The sequence below is a fragment of the Chanos chanos genome, chromosome 4 (genome assembly GCF_902362185.1).
Source record: "Chanos chanos chromosome 4, fChaCha1.1, whole genome shotgun sequence".
In the NCBI taxonomy this organism is placed as follows: Eukaryota; Metazoa; Chordata; class Actinopteri; order Gonorynchiformes; family Chanidae; genus Chanos; species Chanos chanos.
In genome coordinates this window covers 52,546,174-52,572,363 of record NC_044498.1, presented here as the reverse complement: position 1 = coordinate 52,572,363, position 26,190 = coordinate 52,546,174, and the positions used below count along the sequence as shown (strand labels likewise).

At 44.2% G+C, this 26,190-nt stretch overlaps 1 protein-coding gene across 1 annotated transcript in view; it reads right to left on the bottom strand.

The window, feature by feature from the left end:
- Positions 1-20,307, bottom strand: part of LOC115810761 (heparan-alpha-glucosaminide N-acetyltransferase) — a 31,711-nt gene extending 11,404 nt beyond the window's left edge. Inside the window, exons 1-14 of the mRNA XM_030772765.1 lie at positions 20,227-20,307; positions 19,421-19,542; positions 17,870-17,988; positions 14,532-14,569; positions 13,843-13,928; positions 12,609-12,656; positions 12,370-12,426; positions 7,246-7,322; positions 5,871-5,901; positions 4,885-5,045; positions 2,310-2,422; positions 1,519-1,640; positions 355-478; positions 13-99 (exon numbers count right to left, since the gene is read on the bottom strand). Of these exons, the coding sequence (XP_030628625.1) occupies positions 13-99; positions 355-478; positions 1,519-1,640; positions 2,310-2,422; positions 4,885-5,045; positions 5,871-5,901; positions 7,246-7,322; positions 12,370-12,426; positions 12,609-12,656; positions 13,843-13,928; positions 14,532-14,569; positions 17,870-17,988; positions 19,421-19,542; positions 20,227-20,307 (1,266 nt within the window). The remainder of the gene's footprint in view (positions 1-12; positions 100-354; positions 479-1,518; positions 1,641-2,309; positions 2,423-4,884; positions 5,046-5,870; positions 5,902-7,245; positions 7,323-12,369; positions 12,427-12,608; positions 12,657-13,842; positions 13,929-14,531; positions 14,570-17,869; positions 17,989-19,420; positions 19,543-20,226) is intronic.
- Between the last annotated feature and the right edge of the window lie 5,883 nt (positions 20,308-26,190).

Below are 26,190 nucleotides of genomic sequence, written 5' to 3'. Positions count from 1 at the left end.
TACACTCCATACCTGCATCCCAATGAAACCCATTACTATGGAGTTGATTGTGCCCAGAACACCTTCCGGGTCAAACGGTTGTGTTGTCCGATACAGGACCTACAGCGGTGATAAAACATGTCAAAAAGAAAAAAGCAGTTTCTGTTTATCTCAGTATAAATGTCAACCAATAAATCTCCAACCCCCTACCACTCTACAGCTGTTTAAATCTCCAACCCACTACCACTCTACAGCTGGTGTGCCCTCATGTGGTTCTCATCTGTTCCCAGTCGTGGTCCAGCGTTCTGAAAGAGACTGTTGGTGCTCTACTGTATTTCCCTGTGTGAACAGATGACTCAGGAAACACTTACCTACCTTAAAGGTTGGGTACCAGTAGATTCTATCTCCCAGCAGCCACCTGTCAACCCAGGCCGCTGCTCCGCCCGTGCAGTTAGGGTATAACCCGTTATCTCCAATCCCTCCTGCCCCCAGGTACCCCCTGTTAAACATATCAAATCCTGCATCAGTTCAGTAAGGAGTGAATGCACACACACACACACACACAGACACAGACACACACACAGACAGACTCAGACACACACACACACACAGACACACACACAGACACACACACACACACACAGACACACACACACACACACAGACTCAGACACACACACACAGACACACACACAGACACACACAGAAAAAAAGTCACATCACATACAGAAGAGTTATTCCTCTGTATCCCACTGTGTTGAGAGCAGTGGTATTTGAACAGGAGTCTCAGACAGCCGACACTCAGACAGGCAGAACGTTAGAGCAGCACACAGAGGAGGGAAGAGACCATACGGATACGGTTACGGATACGGATACGGATATGGAAGGAGAGAGACAGAGGGCACAAACAGAGGGATGAAGTGAGGCATGGGGAAGAAAGGGAGGGGGAAAGTCAGAGAGACGGAGAGAAGGAAAGAGAAGAAGATGGATCCTCTGGCCCTGTTTCCTCATAGAGCACATGACAGTCTGAGATTGGCTAATTATCCCCCGTAACGCATCCACAGCACACTCATAAATCACCAGGAATGCCTCATAAAGGCAACACAACACACACACACACACACACGTACAAACACACACACTTAGGCCCTCTACAAACACACCCACAGAACACACACACACACACCCACGGAACACACACACACACACACACATGTGCACACACACACAGCCCCTCTCCAAACACATCCACGGAGAACTCACACACACACACACACACACACACACACACACACACATTCTTTTGTATACAGGTAATAGAAAAGCTTTGCCTTTTCATTTATCATTACCATTATAATTCTGTTTAAACTTGAATTCACATCGTGTCCATACCATTATCCAGAGCATTTTTCCAACATTATTCTCTTTTTCTCTTTTTTTTCTGGTCGAGTGATTTTAACTTTCAGGTTTGAAGAGGTTTTGCAGACTCTGAGGCTGTTTCTGTGAGAGCTGTTGTGACGGGGAGCAGCGGGGGCTTACGTGGGGCAGTTTGGGACGGGCAGGAGGAAGGTCACACACAGCCACAGCGTCTCCAAGACCAGCACCAAGACCCACTGTGGCCAGTACAACACCAGGTCCTGCACCGGGCTCCAGCAGGGTCGCTGACCAGGCAAAAACACAGAGTCAGAGATGAGCAGTCCCTGAGATCTGATCCGAAACAGTGGACATGACTAATCCACCGGCCACGAGGAAACAGTCTGTCCTCATTATAGCATAATGGGAAATGTCATCATAAGCATGAGTCAAATCCTTACAGATTCTTACAGGCATTCTGTGATCGTTTTACAAAGCATAACTGAGTGCCACTGAAATACAGGTATCTAAAATATGACATTATTCTTGGAGTTGGTCTGGTTACGGAGTTACTCTGAGAGAGACACGACATAAACCCGATGGCTATTTTCAGACTTATACATGCAAGAAGGCCCTGTCTGATGTCAAAGAGGTGTGTATGTATGTGTGTGTGTGAGAGAGACAGAGAGAAAGAGAGAGAGAGAGAGAGAGAGAGAGAGAGAGAGAGAGAGAAAGAAAGAAAGAGCCAGAGAGATAGAGAGAGAGAGAGAGACAGAGCGAGAGAGAGAGCCAGAGAGAGAGAGAGAGAGAGAGACAAAGAGAGATAGAGAGAGAGAGAGAGAGAGAGAGAGAGAGAGAGAGAAAGAGACAGCGAGAGAAAGAAAGAGACAGAGAGAGAGAGAGAGAAAGAGACAAAGAGAGAGAGAGAGAGAGAGAGAGAGAGAGAGAGACAGAGAGAGAGAGCGATGCAGACTGACCTCTCTAAGAGGGATGTCTCTGTGTGGGGAGAGCGTCTGCATGAGGGACAGGATGAAATAAGTAAAGGCCAATCGCTGCAGCACTCCAGGAATCCTCAGCCAGGACCAGGATACTACCATACACACACACACACACACACACACACACACACACACACACACACACACACAGACACACACACACACACACACACACATACACACACACACACACATACACACACACACACACACATACACACACACATACACACACACACACACACATACACACACACACACATACACATACACACATACACACACACACACACACACACACACACACACACACACATACACATACACACACATACACACACACACACACACACACACACACACACACACACACACACACACAGACACATACACACACACAGACACATACAGTAACATACAGTCTCCCAACAGGTAACATACGGTCTAACTGCCGACAGGTAAGATACAGTTTAACTGGCAACATAAAACTCCTCCCCCAGGATTTATGAATGAACTATGTCAATTAACAACTACGTATGTCAAATCCAGTCACTCTACAGTCAGGGTATGAGCTATTTATTTATTTATTTATTTATTGACTTATTTATTTATTTATGGCTGTAATTCTGTGTATGTTCAGCATTGTCAGTTAGGTGAAATACTGCCAAACTGATGTGTATTGTATATCTCCTGTCTTGCTGTCGTGCTGTATACATGCTGTGTTAGTGTGTTAGAACATATTCATATGCTAGTGTTAAGGTCCCTCAGAGCTGTAATCAGACACTGTAAACATCATTCACGACCACACACCTTTAACTATGCATAACTAAACCAAGGAAGCATTTCACCCTGCAATTTCCTTTGATTTATAGAACTTAATACATCACGTAAAACATCTGGAGATGCTCAGACGTTATGGAGGCGCTATGGAGACTCACAGCTATTGGCTATCATCAGCAAAGAAGAAATGATCATAACTGTGTTCTCATAACTAATTTCCTCCTCCAAGTCTGATGTGTGGGACTCTCCCGCCGGATTCTCGGGCTGAATGTCCTTCGTGGCCGCACAGGGACAGCTTTGTCACCACTGGGGTCCAGAGGTGAGAGGACCAGAACAGAGCCAATCAGAGCTATCTGTCCAACAGAGAGCTAATCAGAGCGATCTGTGCGGCCCGAGCCAGCGGAGACCCGGCCAGCGGAGACGCGAGCGGGGAGATTGATGGTAATCTACCCATTAGTTAATTGAAAACCTCTTTGTGGCACGTACAAAGGAACCACGAGAAACGATATAATTCCGATCATTGATCCTACAAATCAAATATGAAACGGAAGCACTCCACCTCTCCTGGGGAGAGGAGGAAGTGGATTTTGTGACTAATGGTATCTGTCTGTTTAACACGCAGCGCGAACGCTTCACTCAGGAAAACAACATGCCACTACATCTCCTTCTCAATCAACAACCCAGAATTAGAACAAGACAGAAACAGACAGACTGAATGAGTCACCCACTCTGGGGTGTTAACACCTGTAAATGAACAGAAGGCTTCACCCAAAACTTTACTAATATGAAATAGTGACGTCAATATTTCTATTACAGGTAGAGTTGCGTCACAAGTGTGATGAGATCCACCTGCTAAGGTTAAAACATTTTAACAGTGATTTTTGCTCATGGTTCCATATATAGACTACTCAGATGGACTAGACTGTGATGGACTGGCGACCTGTCCAGGGTGTTTCCCTGCTTTTCACCCCAATTAGGATGAGCGGCTTAGATAATGAATGAGTGAGTGAGTGAGTGAGAGATGTATCCTTACCCTATGCACAACAGACAGAGCATCAGGCCTCTGGGTCCACATTGGAACCGGCCGGACTGTCTGCCTGTATTGATGCGTACAGGGCCGGTCTAGAGGGCCGGTTAGAGTGTAGATAACATACACTAATGGAATAGCTTACACAGTCTGTCCTCAGAGGCCCCTTACAATCCTGCACATGGTACTGAGGGCTCTAATATTGAATGAAACAATCTCAGCTGCAACACGCTATTTACACCATACAAGTGGTAATAACCACAGAGATTCACAGGGGTGGAGTACTCTGAAGTTTATGGTAAAAGCTTTGATTCCATTAGATGAAGTTCCATAAAAGCCATTGTAGGGGGTAGCACTCTGAAACACTATCTGTGGTAATTGACCATTAGAGTCGGGGTTGTTTTGGCACTGTGCGCCTCTTTCAAATGTCCCCAGATATGATGATTTCTCCTGAAAAGTCTCATAATATTTCTGTTAACCTAGTTATTCGCTCATCCAGCCTGTCATCTCCATCAGCAACACTAAGCGTCTGTTAAAACCCCCGTTCCCGCCCTTTCATGTCGCGCGCTGTCTGCTGAAAGCCGAGAGCTCCTCTCGCTGGACCCTGACCCGGCTCTGGAACGCAGAGCACAGTCTTCACACCAGACCCAGGGCTTTTTTCCCCATCCTCTATGTGTGTGTGGTGATGAGGGAAGTGATGAAAAACACTCGTGAGTGTGCGACGGCACACACGAGCGGCTCACTTACGCAATCCGTCTCTCGGACTGTAGTTCATGAAACAGAACCCGATGAGCATCAGAACCACGGTTCTCCAGGTCAGTTTTCTCAGGAGCTGGATCCTGTTCACTCCTCTCCTCCTCATGGAGCTAAACGCCAGAACTATAGACGTCCCCATGATAAACACGAACCTGACGAGAGAACCATACGACACACGTGTTCTCAGTCTCTCAGCATCAGCTAATTATTTCACATAGAATAACAGGGTGTGATGCCCCAAGTCAAAGGTCAAACTGACCGACGCCTCTGTGTGTGTGTGTGTGTGTGTGTGTGTGTGCGTGTGTGTGTGTGTATGTGTGTGCGTGCGTACGTATGTGTGTGCGTGTGTGTGCGTGCGTGCGTGTGTGTGTGTGTATGTGTGTGCGTGCATGCGTGTGTGTGTGTGTGTGTGTGTGCGTGTGTGTGTGCGTGTGTGTGTGTGTGCGTGCGTGTGCGTGTGTGTGTGCGTGTGTGTGTGTGTGTGTGTATATGTGTGCATGCGTGCGCGTGTGTGTGTGTGTGTGTGTGGGTGTGTGCATGCGTGCTTGCGTGTGTGTGTGTGTGCGCGTGTGCGTGTGCGTGTGCGTGTGTGTGTTTGTAGTTGTTTAAGTGGAAGCAAAGACACCCAACATTAACACAGACTGATTCCCAGACCGATGCACATAAATTAGGTTTTGTTATTCAATGCACTTGCTGGTTCCAGAAAAAGGAACTAAAAGCCTAGTTCTGGTGCATACGGGGCTGTTTGGAATGTGGTTCCCGTCACGTTTCTGTGTAAAACAGCCCGTGTGTCAGGGAAGGTGACGTGGGACGCCGACTGCGAGCTCCCGGGCTGGAGGAGCGTAATAAAAGTCTGAATCCACGTAAGAGCAGATTTAAGCTTCTGGACACACTGTCTCTTCCCTCCTCCATATTAATCACAAAAATGGAACGCAAAGATTCTGTATCGATTTATTAAGTACTGTCTGGAAGCTTACCAAGGCATCACAAGATCAGCAACAGTTAGACCTGTAAGCCAACAAGAAGAACACACACACACACACACACACACAGACACACACACACACACACACACACACACACACACACACACACACAGACACACAAACACACACACACAGGCACACACACACACACACACACAGACACACACACACACACACACACACACAGACATAAATACACATCTATACATGCAACTGTAAAAGCACAGTGCACATCTGTACGTATAACTGTGATTACACGTGGGGCGGGAAACACGGACATGAGAGATAAGTTCAGAAAGAGGGAGCAGATTGTTTGGACTGACGGATGGCGGATGCTACAGCCTAACACACAAAGTACTTTGATTCGTTTTGACGCCTTGCTGATTTCGCGAAGATTTATTATAATAAAACGAAGACACTCTGAGCATGGTAATGCTACTAATGATCAAAAATGGCGTTGTCCTAAAAACACAGTTTCCTTATTATCTTTCGATTTTCAGACGGCGAGTGATTTATACAGCTTCACGCTGGCAGAGGCTTTGTTCCTCTGTGAAAATCCATCTGCTCCCCTCCCTGATCGATAGCTCTCTGCTAACGTGATGAAGAGCCTGTTATGACGCTTAAATTGAGTTCATCTGTGAATACTCCTGGAAATGCACTTTGTAATAAGACTCATTAAAATTTAACATGCCACCTTCCTCACCCACCTCATCTGGACATTATCAGAAATATTGATCCTGATCCACAGACTCCTGATTTGAGGGAAAAAAAATCCACATTCCCATAGACCAAATATACCTGACTGACAAGTCTGCCTGCATCAGCCATGGAGAGGGAATGTATTCCCTCACACAGTTTATATTTTTCACTGTGTAAGCTTTGGTGACTGCACACGGCAGACTTTTCACTCCGCAGACTTTTCACTGCACAGTCAGTAACTCTGAACTACACAGAGAAGGAAGTTCAAAAAGGGACAGATTAAATGAAACAATATCTTGTCTGAAAATCTATTCAAAGAGAAAAACATTTTATATCTGCACGTTTCCCTGTGATTGTGGATACATCAGTCCTTCAGTGAGTCACATGTCTGAGTCTGATCTTCATCTGTCTCCACGGTGACCACCACAGGAACGAGATTTCGGTCCCATTAAAATGACTGGTTTTCTTTAGTGAACTGTGATGTCACGACAACAGGTTCTGACAGACTCCCAGCCAAAAAAAGAGAAACTGTGCTGTTTTCCTCAAAGAAAGTTTAAAAACATTAACAACGAGACAAAAGGCTTTGGAGAGGAGCACTGGGGACAGTTGACTTATTGATCACATACAGGTTTAGTGGGCCAGTCTCCAAAGGTAGATTATACCTCACCATTCCACGGCGCATGCTGAAAGAACCAGTATCCTCCACCACCGTAATTCACGAACACCATCACTGTAAGGGCAAATCTGGACAGAAAGAACAAAAACAGCTCGCTACAGGAATCGCACACCATAGTTAATGAAATACTCACTACAGGAATCACACACCATAGTTAATGAAATACTCACTACAGGAATCGCACACCATAGTTAATGAAATACTCACTACAGGAATCACACACCATAGTTAATGAAATACTCGCTACAGAGTTCAGGAAATACTCAAAGCCCTGAATTCCTCTTGTGCTTAAGAGTTTACATTGGGAATAAAGTGTTGAATGGACTGGTCATTAAATGGCCACCAGGTCACCCAATCTGTCTGGCAGGAGAGAAGGCCTGCTCTCTAGATGAACGTTTTTCAGTAACCAACCACATCTGACAGTCTGCACTGAGCTCAACCTACTGGCAAAAGCTTAGGAAGAGAAACGTCAGTGTACTCTTTCAGTACCATAGGGGCGTCCCTCTAATTCATACCGTGTGCATTCACCAGCAGCAGACAGGCACACGACAAAATTAATGAGCCAAATCCAACATCCTTAAAATCACACAACATTTTCATATCAGTGGACATGAATGTAGCATCGCACCACACACACACACACACACACACACACACATACACACACACACACACACACGCGCACACATACACACACACACACACACACACACACACATACACACACACACACGCACACACACACGCACACATACACACACACACACACACACACACACACACGCACACGCACACATACACACACACACACACACACACACACACGCACACACGCACGCACACATACGCACGCACACATACACACACACACACACACACACACACACACACACACACATACACACACATACACACACGCACACACACACACACACACACACACGCACACATACACACACACACACACACACACACACACACACACGCGCACACATACACACACACACACACACACACACATACACACACACACACACACACACACACACACACACACACACACACAGAATCCTGTCACAGTTTGGACTGGGACGTGATCTCTAGAATAACAGAACGCATATTTTTGTTCAGACAGAATTAAACACCAAATTTCTCTTTGATCAAATTTCCCATAAATGGCCAGAGCTCCCTGACTGACAGCAGGAGCTTAACCAGTGCATGATGCACTTTAACATATTCTGCTGAGATCAGACTACGAGAGCCAAAACCTCCGCTTAGGAGAGCAGACGGCACCTCGGAGAACCGACCCGGCGTCCGTACCCCCCCGCCCTCGGGGCCGACAGACACACTGGGCCGCACAGGAATACAAAACGAACCCGCCTGTCGGGCCGGCGCAAGACGGAAACACAATTTATCAAACGTTATGCATTTGGACAGGCCCTTAAGAATATTATCTGTGACGGAGCGGCTTTGAAACACAAAACAACAAAAGGACAATATCTCCCATATTGCACTGCTCCAGGAGAATCATTAAGATTTCTGTTAATGGCTCATACAGCTTGTCCCAGGTGTCTGTGGAGACGGTCTGAGAGCAGCTGTCTTTATTACAGATCAGAAGGCCCAGGGCGCATTTTATATATCACATCAGAAACGCGCTATAAGGTAATGCAATCTAAGCATTATGAATCACTCAGGAAATGAGAGGCCGTCCTCTGAATCCCCTCAGACAGAAGTGCTGACTAAAGCCCTCCGCTCTAATTTATTATACGTCTGGAGGCAAAGCTGCAACCAAGAGCCTCAGATGAAATCTCGCGTCGCTTTACCCAGAGCAAGAGGCTGGCTTCTCTGCCGTTTATCAGACAACTCCTCATTCTGTTCAGGGGGAGGGGATTCCAACCTTCACACAACACCACCAAGAATCCAGCAACTTCTGAATCATAAGTTCCTCAGGAATTGGGGGGGGGGGGGTTCAAGTACCACACAGAGATTAAAACCGCTCCATCCCTGTGCAGACTCATACAGCTTACAGTATCTATGCAAATTCACCTCTGTGAGGTTTTTTTTCTCTCTAACCAAATTGAATGATGAGATCAGAACAGAAGCCATTACTGTTCCTTTTATGCCTTACCTGCTGATACAAGATTGTAATCACACACTATCATCTAAAAAGGACTATTAAATCCAAGTGTGTGTGTGTGTGTGTGTGTGTGTGTGTGTGTGTGTGTGTGTATGGCACACACAAGCACACACACACACTCACACACACATACAACCACCCACACACATGCACATTCACAGAAGCACACACACGAGAACACACACATACACACACACACTTATTCTGAGGCTGCTTCCATTAATCACCATGGTAACAAAGACAATGGTTAAAGGATTTTCCAGATGGAGCTCAAGAAAATGATTGCGATAGAGCAACTTATTGCCAAATGTTCTAATGAGACCTCATCTGTTTTTGGCTGAGGTGCCTCTGCTCTGCCTGGGAACACTGTCATAGTGAGATTTTTCATTCTGAGACCTGTCGTTATTCAATTCAAGTTAATCAAGATATTAAGTTACAAAAGTAAAATGGATTACTGCATTGCTCATTAATATTCGTCAGTCTGGCTCTTGGCTAATAAATTCTGCCTGTGTTATTTTGCCTGAACTTCAGAATGTGTATTTATCAAAGTTATTCTAACTTTCTGTAAACACCAGCCTCAACTCCACCAGCCTGCACACAGTGCATTTTTCACTGGAAAAATGGACTTTGCATTAAGTAAATCGCAAATTCAGTTTCTGACTTGTGCATGTATCATTAATAATATCTGGAAAATACATATATTTGTTCAAACATTAGTTTTTCCCGCAGTCCTATCTTCTCTGAGTAGCGTATAAATAGCCTAAAAAGTGAATTATCTCTGCAGAGATAAGCGTCTGGAGACAGACCTGGCCCGACGCACATATCTGATTTATAATTCTCCCTCTTGCCTTTGAGCTGGTTGGCATTTCTGTTGTACTGCTAATGATGTCCTAAATCTTAAAGTACTGACTAATTTTGTTACTGTTGCTCTTTCGGGCTTTTCAGACTGAACTGTCCAGGCATGTAATCCCAGATATGAACAGGCTGTTGGCATTTCAGTGACGATGATTAAAACCCAGATCCTTTTAAAAAAATTAAAATGCAAACAAACTCTGCAGCTGGACATATATCACGTGGGCGGAGCCTGATGAATTGACTGCGAAGCCTACACACAACATGGGGAAAACCACAGCGATTTCACTACGGCAGCAGAGAGATGACAGATGGAGATGTATTTCAGTCATACAGGAGACGGCTGACTCAGGCTATGTTATAACAGGTACCAAAGTGGTCTATACCACAACAGGTACTGGGCCAGTTTAGACCACAACGGGCACTGGACCAGTTTACACCACAACAGGTACTGGACCAGTCTACATCGCAACAGGTACTGGACCAGTCTACATCGCAACAGGTACTGGACCAGTCTACATCGTAACAGGTACTGGACCAGTCTACACCACAACAGGTACTGGATCAGTCTACATCGCAACAGGTACTGGACCAGTGGAATCAGTGTTAAAGAATGCTAATGCTTAAGTTCCTATTGTCACTGAAGGAGACAAGGTTTTACTCTGTCAGTCAGAGCTGGTCAGCCACCGGGTGCAGATGCGTTTTCTCTGATTTAACATCACGCGCAGCGATCCTGTCACCCCAGGTTTGTTTTATTCTATTTTTTTTCCACATCACTGACATTAAAAAGTAAACAAAGCACATGTCCGTGGCTGTGTCTGTGTGTCATTCTGATTGGCCTTCAGATCCAAACAACAACAAGACCTCTTTGATTGGCCGGATAAATGACAGCTCACCGTTGCAGCAGTGTGACAGTTGACAGTTCACAGAGCGCTGCACAAACACACACTTCGCTCTCAGTGAACAGTCTCAGTGAACAGTCTGAGAGCTGGTTAAAGGAGCAGCTCTACTCCTGGTCTCTCTCTCCCCAGTAAAGCTCTGTCACTCTGGGTTGTAACTCTACTCCTGTGTGTTTGGTGGTGAATGATCAGAGGAGCAGACATACGAGTGCTGTGGACAGAGGAGTGTGTGTGTGTGTGTGTGTGTGTGTGTGTGTGTGTGTGCGTGTGTGTGTGTGTGTGTGTGTGGTGGGGGGTCGTAGAATGAGATGGGGGGGGGGCTAGTGCCTGTGGCTAAACGGACAAACATCCATTAGCAGACATGGGGAAATGGTCTGTTTTGTTTCAGAGAGCAAAAACAGGTGCAGACTGTGAGAAACATCTGGTTTTGTAAGCTTTGCATTCACGAGGCATATTATTTTTAAAATGTCCGAAACAGTAAATTGTAAACTGCCCTCCCAGTGACAGATCACATTAAAGACGCGACTTTCCCTGTCACTTCATGGTTTTCACCAAAATCAAAGGTGAAGCAATGCAACTGATCTCAGAACTGAACCATTCTTTCACGTTTGTAATGGATTCTTTGAGGAGCGTCCGCGTTCTCTGTCAGCAGGCTGTGTGTGTGAGTCTCCTGGTGTAAAGGCTGCCCTGTGCATTCACATCCTCTTCAGCTGCAGATTTACAGCCTGATAAACCTGCACTGATATATCACTCAAATTATTACATCACTTATGAGCTGCTGCTGCTGCTGCTGCTGGGAGGGGGGGGGGGGGCAGACCCTCAGCAGTTTCCTGTATTTTGAGGGAGGCGAGCTTTGTAACCCCCCCCCCCCCCCCCCCGCGCCACTATTACAGCCTGCTGAGCCTCAAGATTTAATCATATACCCCCCAACCCCATCCCAAAGTGGCCCACTGCTCCCTGCCATAGATGTAAAATATATTAGAGATGGTGCCTGGAGCAGAGGCTAGATAACAAAAGCTTGAGTGAAACCGGCCAGACGATGACCTCGCCCAATCACGCTGCTTATACGACACACTCTCTGAGTGATGCAAACCAAAAGCTATTAATAAGCAAACGAGACATGCATGGGTGAATTACGTGTGCTTTCCTTTCTCAGGAATCATTCATGTGAAATGGAGTTGATGTGAATTCAGCGGGAATAAACGAAATGAAACTTCTGCTCCGTACCCGCGAAACGTGTCTAAGGACCTCAGCCGTGAAGATTCGGGCGTAGCCGCACCGCCGCTCGCCTCCACCTGGGCAGGAAGAGAACACGAAGTTATCCAATCACCATCAAAGCTGGGGATGATTACACTAGACTACAGTCCACACACACAGTACGGTTATACCATTTACCATAAACTGCTGTGATTGATTCTGTTCTGTGACCAGTCATAACAGTGAACTAAACTAAGACTTATAAAGACCTACGGCTCAGCGTTTGTGACCTGTGGTTCACCTCATCTGAGTCTGAACTTCCCACTCTTTCCTGTTTGTTTAAAAGTCTGTAGAGAGAACCGACTTGTTCAGAAAACAGATACCGTCCACAACACACACTACGACTAAGAAGAGAATCGGGCCACAGGTGCACGACCTCCGGCAGGTAGAGCAGAGAGGTGACCACGCTGAAGTTACACGCCGCGGCGATATGGATTTGTGTACAAACCACAGTGTGCGCCTACATCAGTGTTCCTACAACATCAATAATATCATTAAGCCTCTGATGGGCTGGCTATGCCTCCATCCGTAGAACTGTTCCTACAATGAGTATCAGAAAAAAATTGGGGAAATTGGCATGAAACTCTTAGATCGATTTGCCTCATCTGAAACGTGTAGTTTACATTAGCCTGGAAGTTCTGAGCTTTATGAGTCTGGTGTATGGTGCTTCAGTCTGAGGTCTGCGGAGCCAGAGCAGGAAGAAGTCTGTTAATTCCTCCGTGATGGATCTGACTGTCAGAGAAAGACCATATGGGAGATGAGAACCCCGTCCATGGGAAACGAGAGACCATTCAACCAGTTCACAGCACTGACACAAGACAAAAACCTATTTAGCACGCACATCTCTTCAAAGCATGAAGTACAGCTAACTTCAGGAACACTGTAATTAGTTCACTGTGATGCCCTGCAAACGAACGCTGACTAACAGCAAAGTCATCCTGGCATTTCTCACTAATGCCGTTGCTTTTGCTTTGAAATTTACATGAGTTCAATTACTGCCATCTTTATGTGATTATCTCTTCATTGGTTTGTGACTGACTTTGCCAAAGATTCATGGCATTCAAATATTTTGTTTTGCAAATGAGTCATTTTTAATCCTTTCAGTTTTGCTGCATTTTGGCTCTCAAAGCACAGAATACAAACAGTCTGAATATTTTTGAGGGTTTTTTTTTAATGCTTGCCAGTGTCTAATGTTTTAACTGAGAAATAATATTTTTACTGTGATTCATAACTCTTACAGATATTAGATCTGTCTGTCTAACAGTCAACTTTGCATCATTTCTTCATCTCTGTGTTATTACAGATTCCCTTAAAGAAACCAGCCCAACACAGAGACGTCAAGCGTTAGTTAAACCAATGAGCAACATTTCACAGAGAGAAATACAGCAGCAGGACAGGGAAGATTCTGGAGACATTACTCTACTTACAGTTCCCATGGGATACTGAGTCGTACGACAGCAAACAAGGTTCAGAAGCTTTGACGTGCAACGTAGTCTGGTACAGAAAAACAAACAAACCATTTCAACCAGCTGGGACGCTCCAGTTCACAACTTACACCAGCATACATTTCATTACCGTTATGTGTCCACACAAATACACATACACAATGTTGTGATATTTTTTAGGTAATGAGTGAGAATCCACAATTCAGAATAAAGTGGACAGACAGACATACAGACAGACTGACTGACTGAGAGAGAGACAAACGGACAGACAGGCAGGCAGACAGATAGGCAGACAGGCAGATGTGCAGACAGACAGGCAGACAGGCAGACAGATAGGCAGACAGGCAGATGTGCAGACAGACAGGCAGACAGGCAGACAGGCAGATGTGCAGACAGACAGGCAGACAGATAGGCAGACAGGCAGATGTGCAGACAGGCAGACAGGCAGATGTGCAGACAGACAGGCAGACAGGCAGACAGGCAGATGTGCAGACAGACAGGCAGACGGGCAGACAGACAGATGTGCAGACAGACAGGCAGATGTGCAGACAGACAGGCAGACAGGCAGATGTGCAGACAGACAGGCAGACAGACAGATGTGCAGACAGACAGGCAGACAGGCAGACAGACAGATGAATCGAGGTGGCAGCGTCCCCTGAGGAGGAACGGCGCTGCGGCCCACAGCACGGCCAGACAGGCCAGAAGAAGAGCAGCCACCACCAGAGCTGGGAGAGAAAGCAGAGAAAAATGGGCATTAGTCCGTGTCTGAGATATTTCCACCTCAGCCTGAAGACTGGCTTTACTGGCTAGCTCATGATAGCTGGTCAGCTATAATTTTTGTTTACCAAGAATTATTATCTTGTTTGTTTTCTAAATACAATCTTTTTTTTCAGATTTCACAAGTTTGATCTTGGGACCCTGGCGGTTCTTTCAAACGTAACTAATTAAATAACTTCTAAAATTTCTCAAAGTGTAACTGAATGGATTTTTGGGACGCAGAAATAGTAAGTGAATGGTAGAATATATCAGCCCATAAGTTAATGACTCCATGTGATAATAACTGTATCCAAATGAATCAAATGCCCTAAACATAGAGAGCAGTTTTTCTCCTGTCTGTAAGTCTCAGATACCAGGCATATTTCACACACTGGACCATAGGAACTGGGAGATGCACTGTCCTGTACAGTCCAAACATTAATGATTACCAGTGAAATAACACAACGTCTGTATACTGGGGCAGCTTTGTCACCCGCTCACTGCCACAAAGGAGCTTTGAAGAAGCCAACAGTGCCCTCTTATGTAATTCAAACCCAATCTATGGACATGTAATCAGTCAGCGAGGACCAGGCCTGAGGGCGGCAGCAGGCTGTCCGCCGGGGCAATATTTTTACAGTGTGTGATGGAGTAGATGACGTGGACCTGCCATCGTCTCTCATCCCAGTTGCATTATGGGAAGACGTACAGCTGGGAGCGGAGATGGATCGAACTCCACAGGTCCGGCGAACGCACATGAACACGACCGCCACATTCTCACACTGTTCTCTGGATGGATTTAATCAATCTAAACGCAATAAACTCGTATGAGACAGATTTTAATTACATCACAGGCCCTGTACCCTCAAAAGATTTATTACAGTCTTGATGGAGCAGCACAAAAGGTTGTATAAAGGTTGCATAAAGGTTGTATAAAGGTTGCATAAAGGTTGCATAACGAACAATAAAGGTAAATGAACAAAACAGACACAGTAAACAAACTGAGGCACTGTGGTCCTACATGTCAAAAGTCTTGTTTAGACAGAAAATTGAGTCTCCTCAGAGATGCTGGATTCAGAGGAGAAACATTTGACACCAAACCTCCTAAATGCCAGAGAAGAGTTTGCATGGTGCTGGTGCCGGGGCTTTGGGTCAAGACACGAGGATCCTCATCATTCAGCAAAAACCAAGATGTTTTGGCCAACCAAAAAAAAAAAATCTGATTTCCTCTGTCAGAGAGCAAAAACATGCCCACAAATGAACCTGATGAGCTTCACATTACCTTAAAATCTATCAAAAAATAGGTCATTAACAACAGAAGAACTGTGCTGTGCTCCAAAGGAATACTGAGAAATAGGAGAATTATTGAGAAATATGAGAAATATTGAGGAATAGGAGAATTATTGAGAAATATGGTGTTTGAAGAGAAGAGTCCAAAATACGAGCAGAAACAGAAAGTTTTGAAAAATCTTGAAAGAGTCTGTATGACAAGATTGTCAGTTCCCAGTTTACTCCTTAATTTCATGAGATCCCATTAACAGGTGACTCGGTACGGTCAGAGTAAAGGGAGGATGCAGAAACCAACGGAGAGTCAAAGGTGAATATGACTTTTTTTTTTTTTAATGTTGAATTAATGAAAACTGGATCACTGATACTTCCATAGGATCATTCAGCAAGATATTTTCAAATTGCTGAAAAATAACCTTGTTTTATTTTGCGTAGACTTTGAATTTATTTTTATAAAGGATGCACACATAACAGTTAAGGGAACTTATGTTTTTCAAAGGATGAAATGAAGTCTTTAAATGTCTTTAAATGTGAAACGTAACATTTGGCCCCGTCCAATACTATCGCTAAACCGGCTGGACGTTTGGAAGACAAAGACCAAAAGCTCACAGGCGCTGTGCTGACGGAACTAGGGGGTCCGGAAGAGACGCTGGCATGGAAAAACAAATAAAGAAATAGCCATTCAGTCAACTGGTGAACACACACTATGACATGTTACACACGGCATATCCACCCCCTTCAAATAAATACCCTTGTCACACGCATTGTGACCAGTGTTAAACAGGGTAATTTTTAATAATGCTACAGTACTGGTACGAACAGGTTAATAGTAACATTGTGAGAGCGCTGGTTTAATGCTAAAAACGTTTAAGTGGGTGCTACGCGTAATCTCATCTCATTCTAGTATGGTTTTGTAACCTAAGGTAAACACATGAAGATAACTGGTTGGGTTAGTTTGTTAAGTTGATAACAACAGAGGTTATGGTTAGTTTCACCTGCGAGCAACTTTCTTATGCGAGTGTGGTGGTTAAAAAAATCCCCTTATAACGAGGAAACGAGATGTGGACTTTACGACACAAAACCTGCATGAGACAACTCAAAATGCCCGGGTCAGTACTGGTCATGTTCTGAAAATGCAGCAGTCAGCCACTGGCAGTGATCTGCGCCGATCTCCAGACCCATTACTTAAGCAGAGAGAAGCCATCAGACACGGGGCGTAATCAACGGACAGTGCCGGTAATGGACGCTGATCGTGCACTGGGAGAGTGTAGTCACACTGCCCATATAGCTGACAGATAATAGCTTCTTGCCCTTAAAAGTCTGATGTACAACATAATCTGTGCTGTTGTAAAGTAGACTCCACATTATAGAGTGTGGCGCTTTCAAAATCCCATTATGTCCTAATCCTCCGCGCTCCTCTAATGTATTTCCCACAATACTTGCCTCACGGGGCATGTGCCAAAACAAACAAAGCAGAAAAGCCTTTTTCTTTGAGCCGTTTTTAAGAAAGATGCAACTTAGCAGATCAATACAGCGTATGTCCAGCCCGTGGGGAGAAAGACAAGCACTTTCTCACAGAAGCCTTGTACACATAACTTGTCTTGTGTCAGTCAAGTGTGATCAAAGTAAGACTTTGGTTCAAGTCAGACAGGTGGACCTGCTGCGGTTTATATGTGATCTCATACAGTCTTAACGTAGACCAACCATGTTTGATCAGTGTTTTGTCAATATGAGTAGTGATTGGAATGTTTTAACCCTAGCAGTCACACTGGGGCGGCGTGCTGGGGGGTCGGGGGGGGGGGGGGGGTAATGAAGCTAATGACGATGATGATGTAATGCAAAAGGAGACCCAGGTGACTGTTATCAGTCAAAATCAGTCAATTGATTTAAAAAACAACAACAACAACAAAAAACAACAACAACAAAAAAAAAACCAGGAGACCGTTCACTGGGCGGACGGTAGCGTGTTGTGAAGGAATACTCACGTAAGTACGTGCTGTGAGGCTGCTTGTCCACGGTCAGTGAACAGTCTGTTTTGTTTGGCGTTTCTGACGGTGTCACCCAAAGGGAATAATGTCCCGCTTCTTCAAACAGCTCCGTCAAACTGAGACAATTGTGACAAAAATTGTGCAGTGGTCAGTGTCACGAATATCCAAAGACTGTTATCAGTAGTGTGTGAATTACATGGAGTTCACTATTCAAATGCACACTGACCTTCGCCATATATGACCTGTTCTTTAGGTGGGAACTAACAGCAAAAGTTTGTTCATTACATATATTTTTCGTGCTTTCTATGATTCTTCATTTATCACTGTGAAAATGGTTTATATAACATTATCAGTACAAAATAACTAACACCATCAGATACAAAAGAGGAATCAGCTTCATACACACACACACACACACACACACACACACACACACACATATATTTACGTGGCATAATCTGAAAGGTACAATGCTGCCATCTAGTGGACGTCAGCTGGAGGACCATCCACTGTTTCACTTTCACTCCCCGTTTCACCCCCAGGATGTGAATTACACTCTGTTATTGATTAGCCTGAGGGATGAAAAACTGGCCACTGTGATCCTGAGGTGACGGGATCAATCAATACAGGCTCAGTTTGGAGAGGGACCTCCATATTGATCCCACGGAGCCCGTGACCTAACCCCCAGTGAGGGAGGGGTGGGGAGCTGAGAGAGGGGGGGGGTATTATTCCTCAACACATTTAAAGATGAGCCCAAATGGAATGGCTATGCACTGATGGCTGTTTATTAATGCAGCCACCACCTCTCACTGTTTAACATCCTATCTGAGGTTTCCATGGAAACGTATAGCTTAAACGCTTTTAATGGCTCTTTTTATCATTACCGGAGTGTCAGTTCGTATTAACCCCAAAAGGGAGAAGAATCAATATGTAGTGAGGTATTCCCTAAAGGGAGCACTTAAGACAGAGAGGCAGGTTACGCTGTGACACATGACTTAGTAAATACTCAGAGAGTCTCCGAATGGACACATCAGCTCTCACTGCGGGCAATGTTTTGCTCTGTCAAGGTCAAACCGTGGCTCTGTCAAGGTCAGAATGCAGCAAAGAAATACAGGATTGGACAAGATATGGTTTGAGAAGCACGCAGCGTAACAAAATTAAGGATTTGCTATAAATTTACACCAATAAGTAAGATAAAGAGCAAACACATTACATAAATGCCATTACACTGCAATTTCAATTACAATTACGATTACATTTACAATTTTGTTAAATTGTTGGTCACTCATCTAGACCAAAGTGAATTCAGATTGAATTCAAATTGAATTCAAGTTGCATAAGACAATGACAACTTGTCCCTGTCATACTACTGAATTTTCCATGAGAAAGTTCTGTTAACGGACTGTTACTCATATGTTACTTCCAGTGTTTTGTTTATGACAAAGCAATGCACATGAATTGTTTTACATGACTGGAATTCATTATAATTATTATATATATTTTTTAATAAATGCTGAGTTTGTGCTCAGTGGAGAAGAGGAGAGTTACCTGCACAGAGTTTGATTGTTAGATTTATGCTGGACCCTGAGAGTCAGAGAGAACCGAGTGCTGATAACCACAGATGCATTTCTCTGGTCATAACCCAAATTGGTCAGAGGCTGGTACACACACTACAGGAGCAAAAACAAACAAACTAACTAACTTACAATCAACAACAACAACAAAACAGAACCTTCTTTCATATATTACACAGAGAATACAAAATGTTTAAAACATTTTTTTATGTTTTATGTTGTTTAATGTTTTATAATATAGGTAAACCGCCTCGGATTTCATTCATTAATAGTCTTCTCTGTATAAATGACCATGTACATAATCATATCACTTGTAATTTCTATGGTTTATGATCATATTTCATATCACATTTTCAGTTGTATCGTGTGTGCTTCAAATGCCACTTCAGATGTTTGTTTATATTTGTTTTAATCAATCTAAAATCATTACATAAACATGTACCAAAGCCTGGACACCACCAGATATGTGTATACCCACAAGCAGTGATTTGATTGGTAGAGATATGTGTACTCATACTGTATAGCGGTGATCTGATTGGTAGAGATATGTGTACTCATACCTTATAGCAGTAATCTGGTTGGTAGAGATTTGTGTACTGTGCTCATACCTTATGGCATTGATCTGATTGGTAGAGATATGTATACTCATGCCTTATAGCAGTAATCTGATTGGCAGAGGTATGTGAACTCGTGTCTTATAGCAGTGATCTGACTGGTAGAGATATGTGTGCTCATACCTTATAGCAGTAATCTGATTGGTAGAGATATGTGTACTCATACCTTATAGCAGTAATCTGATTGGTAGAGAACACAAATACCGTAGAGCACTCGGCTGTGGACTGTTAGTAGGGCCTCATCCATTTTCAGTGAAGGAACTGGAAATAAAAGACAGCCTTACAAACGCTGAAATGTAACTTTTTCAGTCTGTATTATGATAATGTCTGAATTCTAGTGTTTAATTTTTTTTTCTTTGAGGACAGATATGAATGTACATGGAAAGTCATGAAACATCAGTAATGAAGTGTAATGGAACATGGTATTCATTCATTGCATACAATTATGGAATCTCTATGACCGAGTCAATTACAAGCAATGCAAAAACAGGCCTTTGGGAATCTACAGAAAGGCAGGATTTGTCTGGCCTTGTAGAATGAGGAACGCGCACTGACGCCATCTTGTGGTCTAGGATCATCAATGTTTCAGTTTAAATAGGTTCAATGTTGTGATGAATCTGGATGTTAGAAACTGAGTGTCAAATTGCACTTTTTTTTAAAATGTTGCAGTTTTAAATCCAGGCCGAGAATGTGATGGAAGCTCTTTAAGATGACTGTGTCAGGATTCTGTGGCACAGACAGCACAAACAGATCACAGTGCAGGGACACAGGAGAACAGGGACATCTTTCTCTTTAACTTCCCTCGTCTTTTTACCTTCACTTAAAGACTTTCAGCGTAAAATAAGACACACACAGGTTACTGTGTGTTCAGTTAAAGATTTTCAGAAGCACACAGGTTAGTGTGTGTTCAGTTAAAGACTTTCAGTGTAAAATAAGGACCAGACAGGTTACTGTGTGTTCAGTTAAAGACTTTCAGTGTATAATAAGGAGCAGACAGGTTACTGTGTGTTCAGTTAAAGACTTTCAGTGTATAATAAGGAGCAGACAGGTTACTGTGTGTTCAGTTAAAGACTTTCAGTGTAAAATAAGGAGCAGACAGGTTACTGTGTGTTCAGTTAAAGACTTTCAGTGTATAATAAGGAGCAGACAGGTTACTGTGTGTTCAGTTAAAGACTTTCAGTGTAAAATAAGAAGTACGCCGGTTACGCTAAGCTCCGGGTTATGCTACTGTTGCTGGTTTTAGGAGATTTCTTGATTTCTGTGTCCATATCCCTGGTGATGAATGTAGCTGACGCTAGCAGATATGGCCTTTGGCAGGATATGGCTTTTGGATCGGAGTTTAGGCCCGATCCAAACTCCGTGATATCCTGTCTGGAAAAAGTTTGAAATATTGTATTCTGTTTCTCTGCTTTGACTCTGGGCTCTTCAGCCGCTGAGCCTGTGTGGCTGTAACCTGACTCACAGGTAAAACTGCTCAAGATCAGGTGAGTAAACACACCTCAGCTCTTTCTTTCTCTAGACGAACATTCCACATGATCTGTTGTTATTGTTACAGCCCTGTATATCCCACCTGTTGCTAACGCTAACCTAGCACTCGGCTACATGCTAACGGCAATAAACAAACAACAGAGAGCCTATTGTTTCTTCATTATTGCTGGAGATTTTAACCGAGCCGATCTGAAGACTGTGCTTCCAAAATCCGACTAACATGTTAAGTGTGCAACTAGAGGGGAAAACACGCTGGACTTCGTCTACTCTAATGTCACCAAAGGATACAGAGCCTCACCCCTCTCACATCTTGGACAATCTGATCACCTGTCACTACTCCTAACCCCAGCCTACAGTGCCATCATTAAGAAAGAGAAATCCACCTCCAGAACTGTTAAAACCTGGCCGGAAGGAGAGTCTCTACAACTACAGGACTGCTTCCAACGCACCAACTGGGACCTGTTTTCTGATCAAGATGTAGACGTATACACCTCAACAGTTCCCTTCTACATTGGGACCTGTGTGGAGAATGTCACCATCAACAAACGCATCCGTGTTTTCCCAAACAGGAAACCATGGATGACAAAGGAGGTCCAGAACCTTTTGAAGGACTGCCAGATCTGGTGACAGAGAACAGTGCAGTGCTGCCAGACGCCACCTGAAGAAAGACGTCGAATGTGCTAAGGCCGCATACAAGAAAAGGATCGAGAAACACGTCACCAGCAGGGATCCAACACGTGTGTGGCAGGGCATTCAGCACATTACCAATTACAGGAGCCACATAGACCCACATACAGACACCAGTGCCTCGCTGGCAGAGGAACTCAACGGCTTCTTTGCCCTCTTCAAGGCAAAAGGGTTAGACAATGTAGCCACACCCCCACCAGCTACCACCAATCATGTACATACCATACAGACACAGGAGGTAAGGCGAATTCTCAGCACTGTGAATGTTAAGTAGGCTGCAGGGTCTGATGAGATTCCAGGAAGAGTTCTTAGAGACTGCGCCCAGCAGCCTGTGGAGGTGTTTACTGGCATCTTCAACCCGTCCCTGTACCAGGCTACAGTACCCGCCTGTCTGAAATCAGCCACAATCATACCAGTGCCCAAACAGACCAACATCAGAGGTCTGAATGACTACAGACCAGTGGCACTCACACCCATCATAGCAAAGTGCTTAAGACTGGTTTTAAAGCACATCAAATCCACCCCCCCCCCCACCCTGGAGCAGCACCAGTACGCCTACAGACCAATTAGATCCACAGAGGATGCCATTGTCACAGCTCTCCACACGGCACTGACCCACCTTGAACAGAAGGGGGCGTATGTGAGGGTGCTTTTTATAGACTACAGCTCTGCATTCAACACTATTGTCCCCATCAGGTTGGTCACCAAACTTCTTGAGCTGGGTCTCAGTAACTCACTGTGCATGTGGATCAAGGACTTTCTATCCAATCGGCCACAGACAGTCAGACTCGGCCCCGCCTCTCTCAGAGCCTGACCCTCAGCACTGGTGCACCACAAGTCCCCTCCTCTACTCCCTTTATACATATGACTGCGTCCTCACACCCCCCTCAAACACCATCATTACATTTGCAGACGACACAACAGTGGTGGGATCAATCTCAAACAGGGACGAGACAGCCTACAGAGATGAAGTCTGAATACTGGCAGGATGGTGTACGAAAACAATCTGTCGCTGAACATCAATAAAAACTAAAGAACTCAACATTGACTTCAGGAGACACCCTGAGGACCTCTCTCCTCTAAACATCAAAGTAGAAGAAATGGAGAGGCTTCCCAGTTTCAAGTTTCTAGGAACCCACATCACAGAGGACTTCACATGGACAGTCAACTCCACTGCTCTGGTCAAGAAGGCTCAACAGTGGCTCTACTTTTTAAGGACACTTTGGAAAACCAGCTGCTCATGTCCCTCTACCACTGCTCTGTTGAGAGTGTACTGAGGTACTATATTACAGCATGGTATGCCAGCTGTACAGCAGCAGACAGGAGAGCTCACCAAAGAGTCATAAACACAGCCCAGAAAATAATAAGACTCCCCCTGCCCTCGCTGGAGGACACTGTCAGATCACGCTGCCTCCACAGAGCTGGCAACATTCTGAAGGACACAACTCATAATCTCTTCTCTCTGGAGGGTGCTACAGGGCCTTAAAGACTGAAACTTCCAGATTCAGAAACAGCTTTTACCCCAGAGCCATCACTGAACTGAACTCCATAAAACCCTGACCCCCTACCTCCACCCCCCCCCATCATCATCATCATCATCATCATCATCATAACACTCCACACAGGATTAACACTGGAATAGTATTTCCATACAATGACTGAATGTGCGATAACATCTGTAAAACATCTGTATAGAACGTGCCATAATGTTTAAAAGGTGCAACAACTGGAATAGTATTTCCATACAATGACAGGATGTGCAATAACATCTGTAAATTATCTGTATATAATGTGCAATAATGCTTTATAAGTTGCAATAATATTTTGGGTACAATGCAGTAATATTGGTATAGTGGTTCATTTTGGCACAGGGCAATAATGTTTTACAAGGTGCAATAGTCTTTGGTACAATGAACAACAGTAGCTTTTAATATGCCGCCTCCTGTTGTCTTCTGTTTTATTTTATTTTATTCTATTTATTTACCCAATTTTTTGTGTGTTTGTGTGTGTGTGTGTGTGTGTGTGTGTGTCAAATGTTAAATGTACCGTCTCGGGGGCTGCACAGCAATTTCGTTGTGCAACAACGTGCAATGACAATAAAGACACTCTATTCTATTCTGTTCTGTTCTATTCTATTCTATTCTGTTCTGTTCTGTTCTGTTCTGTTCTGTTCTGTTCTATTCTGTTCTGTTCTGTTCTATTCTGTTCTGTTCTGTTCTGTTCTGTTCTGTTCTGTTCTGTCACACACTGGATTTGTTCATATCGTTCTTTTATGAAGGTTTTCCTTAACACTTTTCTCTTCACAGGTCTTTTCTTTTTACAACAGAGAGTTTGTTTAAAAGCACAGGAACAGACAGCTACACTCCAGCCGGCTGACAAAGTCATGCCTCCAACCTGTCCTTTTCCACAGGGCTGTTGACCCAAACACTCACCTGGATCAGAGGTCCTCTCACATTGTCCCAAACACTCACCTGGTTCAGAGATCCTCTCACATTGTCCCAAACACTCACCTGGTTCAGAGATCCTCTCACATTGTCCAGCCGTCAGAAGAAGAAGAAGCACAAGCTCTCTGGTGACCCACACATCCATGGTTAACTCTGAAAAGTGTTTACCTGCCTCTGACATTTATGAGAGAAAACGATATAAAACAGTGCAAAGAGCACAGCGTGTTAACCTTTAGTGTTTCAGAGCGCAGTCCACCGGAGAGCGACGTGATAAGATCGATGGAGATAAAATGTGACACTATTTGACACATGTTTACGGCCTGTGGCAGGTGAGTCGCTCAAGGGCTCTCTCTAATGGACAAACATTTATGTAAGTATTTAAGTATGTAAGACTTTTGAAATATGAAATCAAACTTTTGGACTCTGAAAATTGTTGCCATGTCTTGTTCTGATCCTTGTCTATTAGAGTTGCCATTAGTGGGCGCTGTTTGAGTTTTGAACAGAACTGAGGGAAGAAGCCTGGATCACGGGTAATAGAGGGATGTACAGGAAAAGTTTTGTTGTTGTTGTTGTTTTGTTTGTTTGTTTCTGACTGTCCATGTTAATTTTGCAAAGTAATATTTTTTATACCAATACCAGTGTAAGTCCTTACATTAGTCAGAACATCTGTGGCTTTTTAAAATTGGATATCGAACTTTACAAACATGAAGTTGCAAAAATTTAGTACAAACTTTTTGAAAACTTGATGTAATTTGGAAAAAGCAATTCTTAAAACTGTAGTGAAACTGTGGGAAATAGGTTGTCATAAGAGGGATTCGTACACAGCAGACCTCGATAACAAAGTTCAACGGCTTGAGATCAGAATGCAAAACAAGGAAATGTTCAAAAACCTAAATATCAGATCTCATCAGAGTTAATAGGCTATTGCCTGGACAAGCCAAACAAGCAATGTCAAACCAATTGTGGGGGTGGGTTAGTATGGCTAACACAAAGGGAATTGGGGAGGGGGTTGATATGTCAGTTATAATGTTTTTCATTGTCTGTTCACTGGGCCGTCTCAGGTTAATCATGGCTGGTTGTTTGGTCGTTTCCTGTCCTGTTTGCTTGAACTGGTCTGGATCTTAAATGTCCTCATAACACGCTTGACCGCTCAAAGTTCACCAGGGGAGGGGGGGGGTGAATGGGTGAGGGAGGAGGGGGAATAGGGAGTCAGTATCCTGTGTTCTGCAGGTCTGGGTATCGCTTAACACCCCCACCCCCCAGCACTGTCCCAACCCCCCCGCATTCTCTCAGATCTTTCCTTTGTCCGATGTAACATGTCTGTGTGTCTCTGCAAGGCTCCTCTCTGCAAATCAAACCACATACACACTCTGGTCACTGTACGATTCCCAATGATTAAAAATATGAGGACACATGTTAACGGAGCAAATTCAAACGCTGGTTAAAATATCCTCAAGGGGAAACAATTGCTCGGCGAGATGAAGCAGATTTTGTCTTTTTTCTGATTTTAC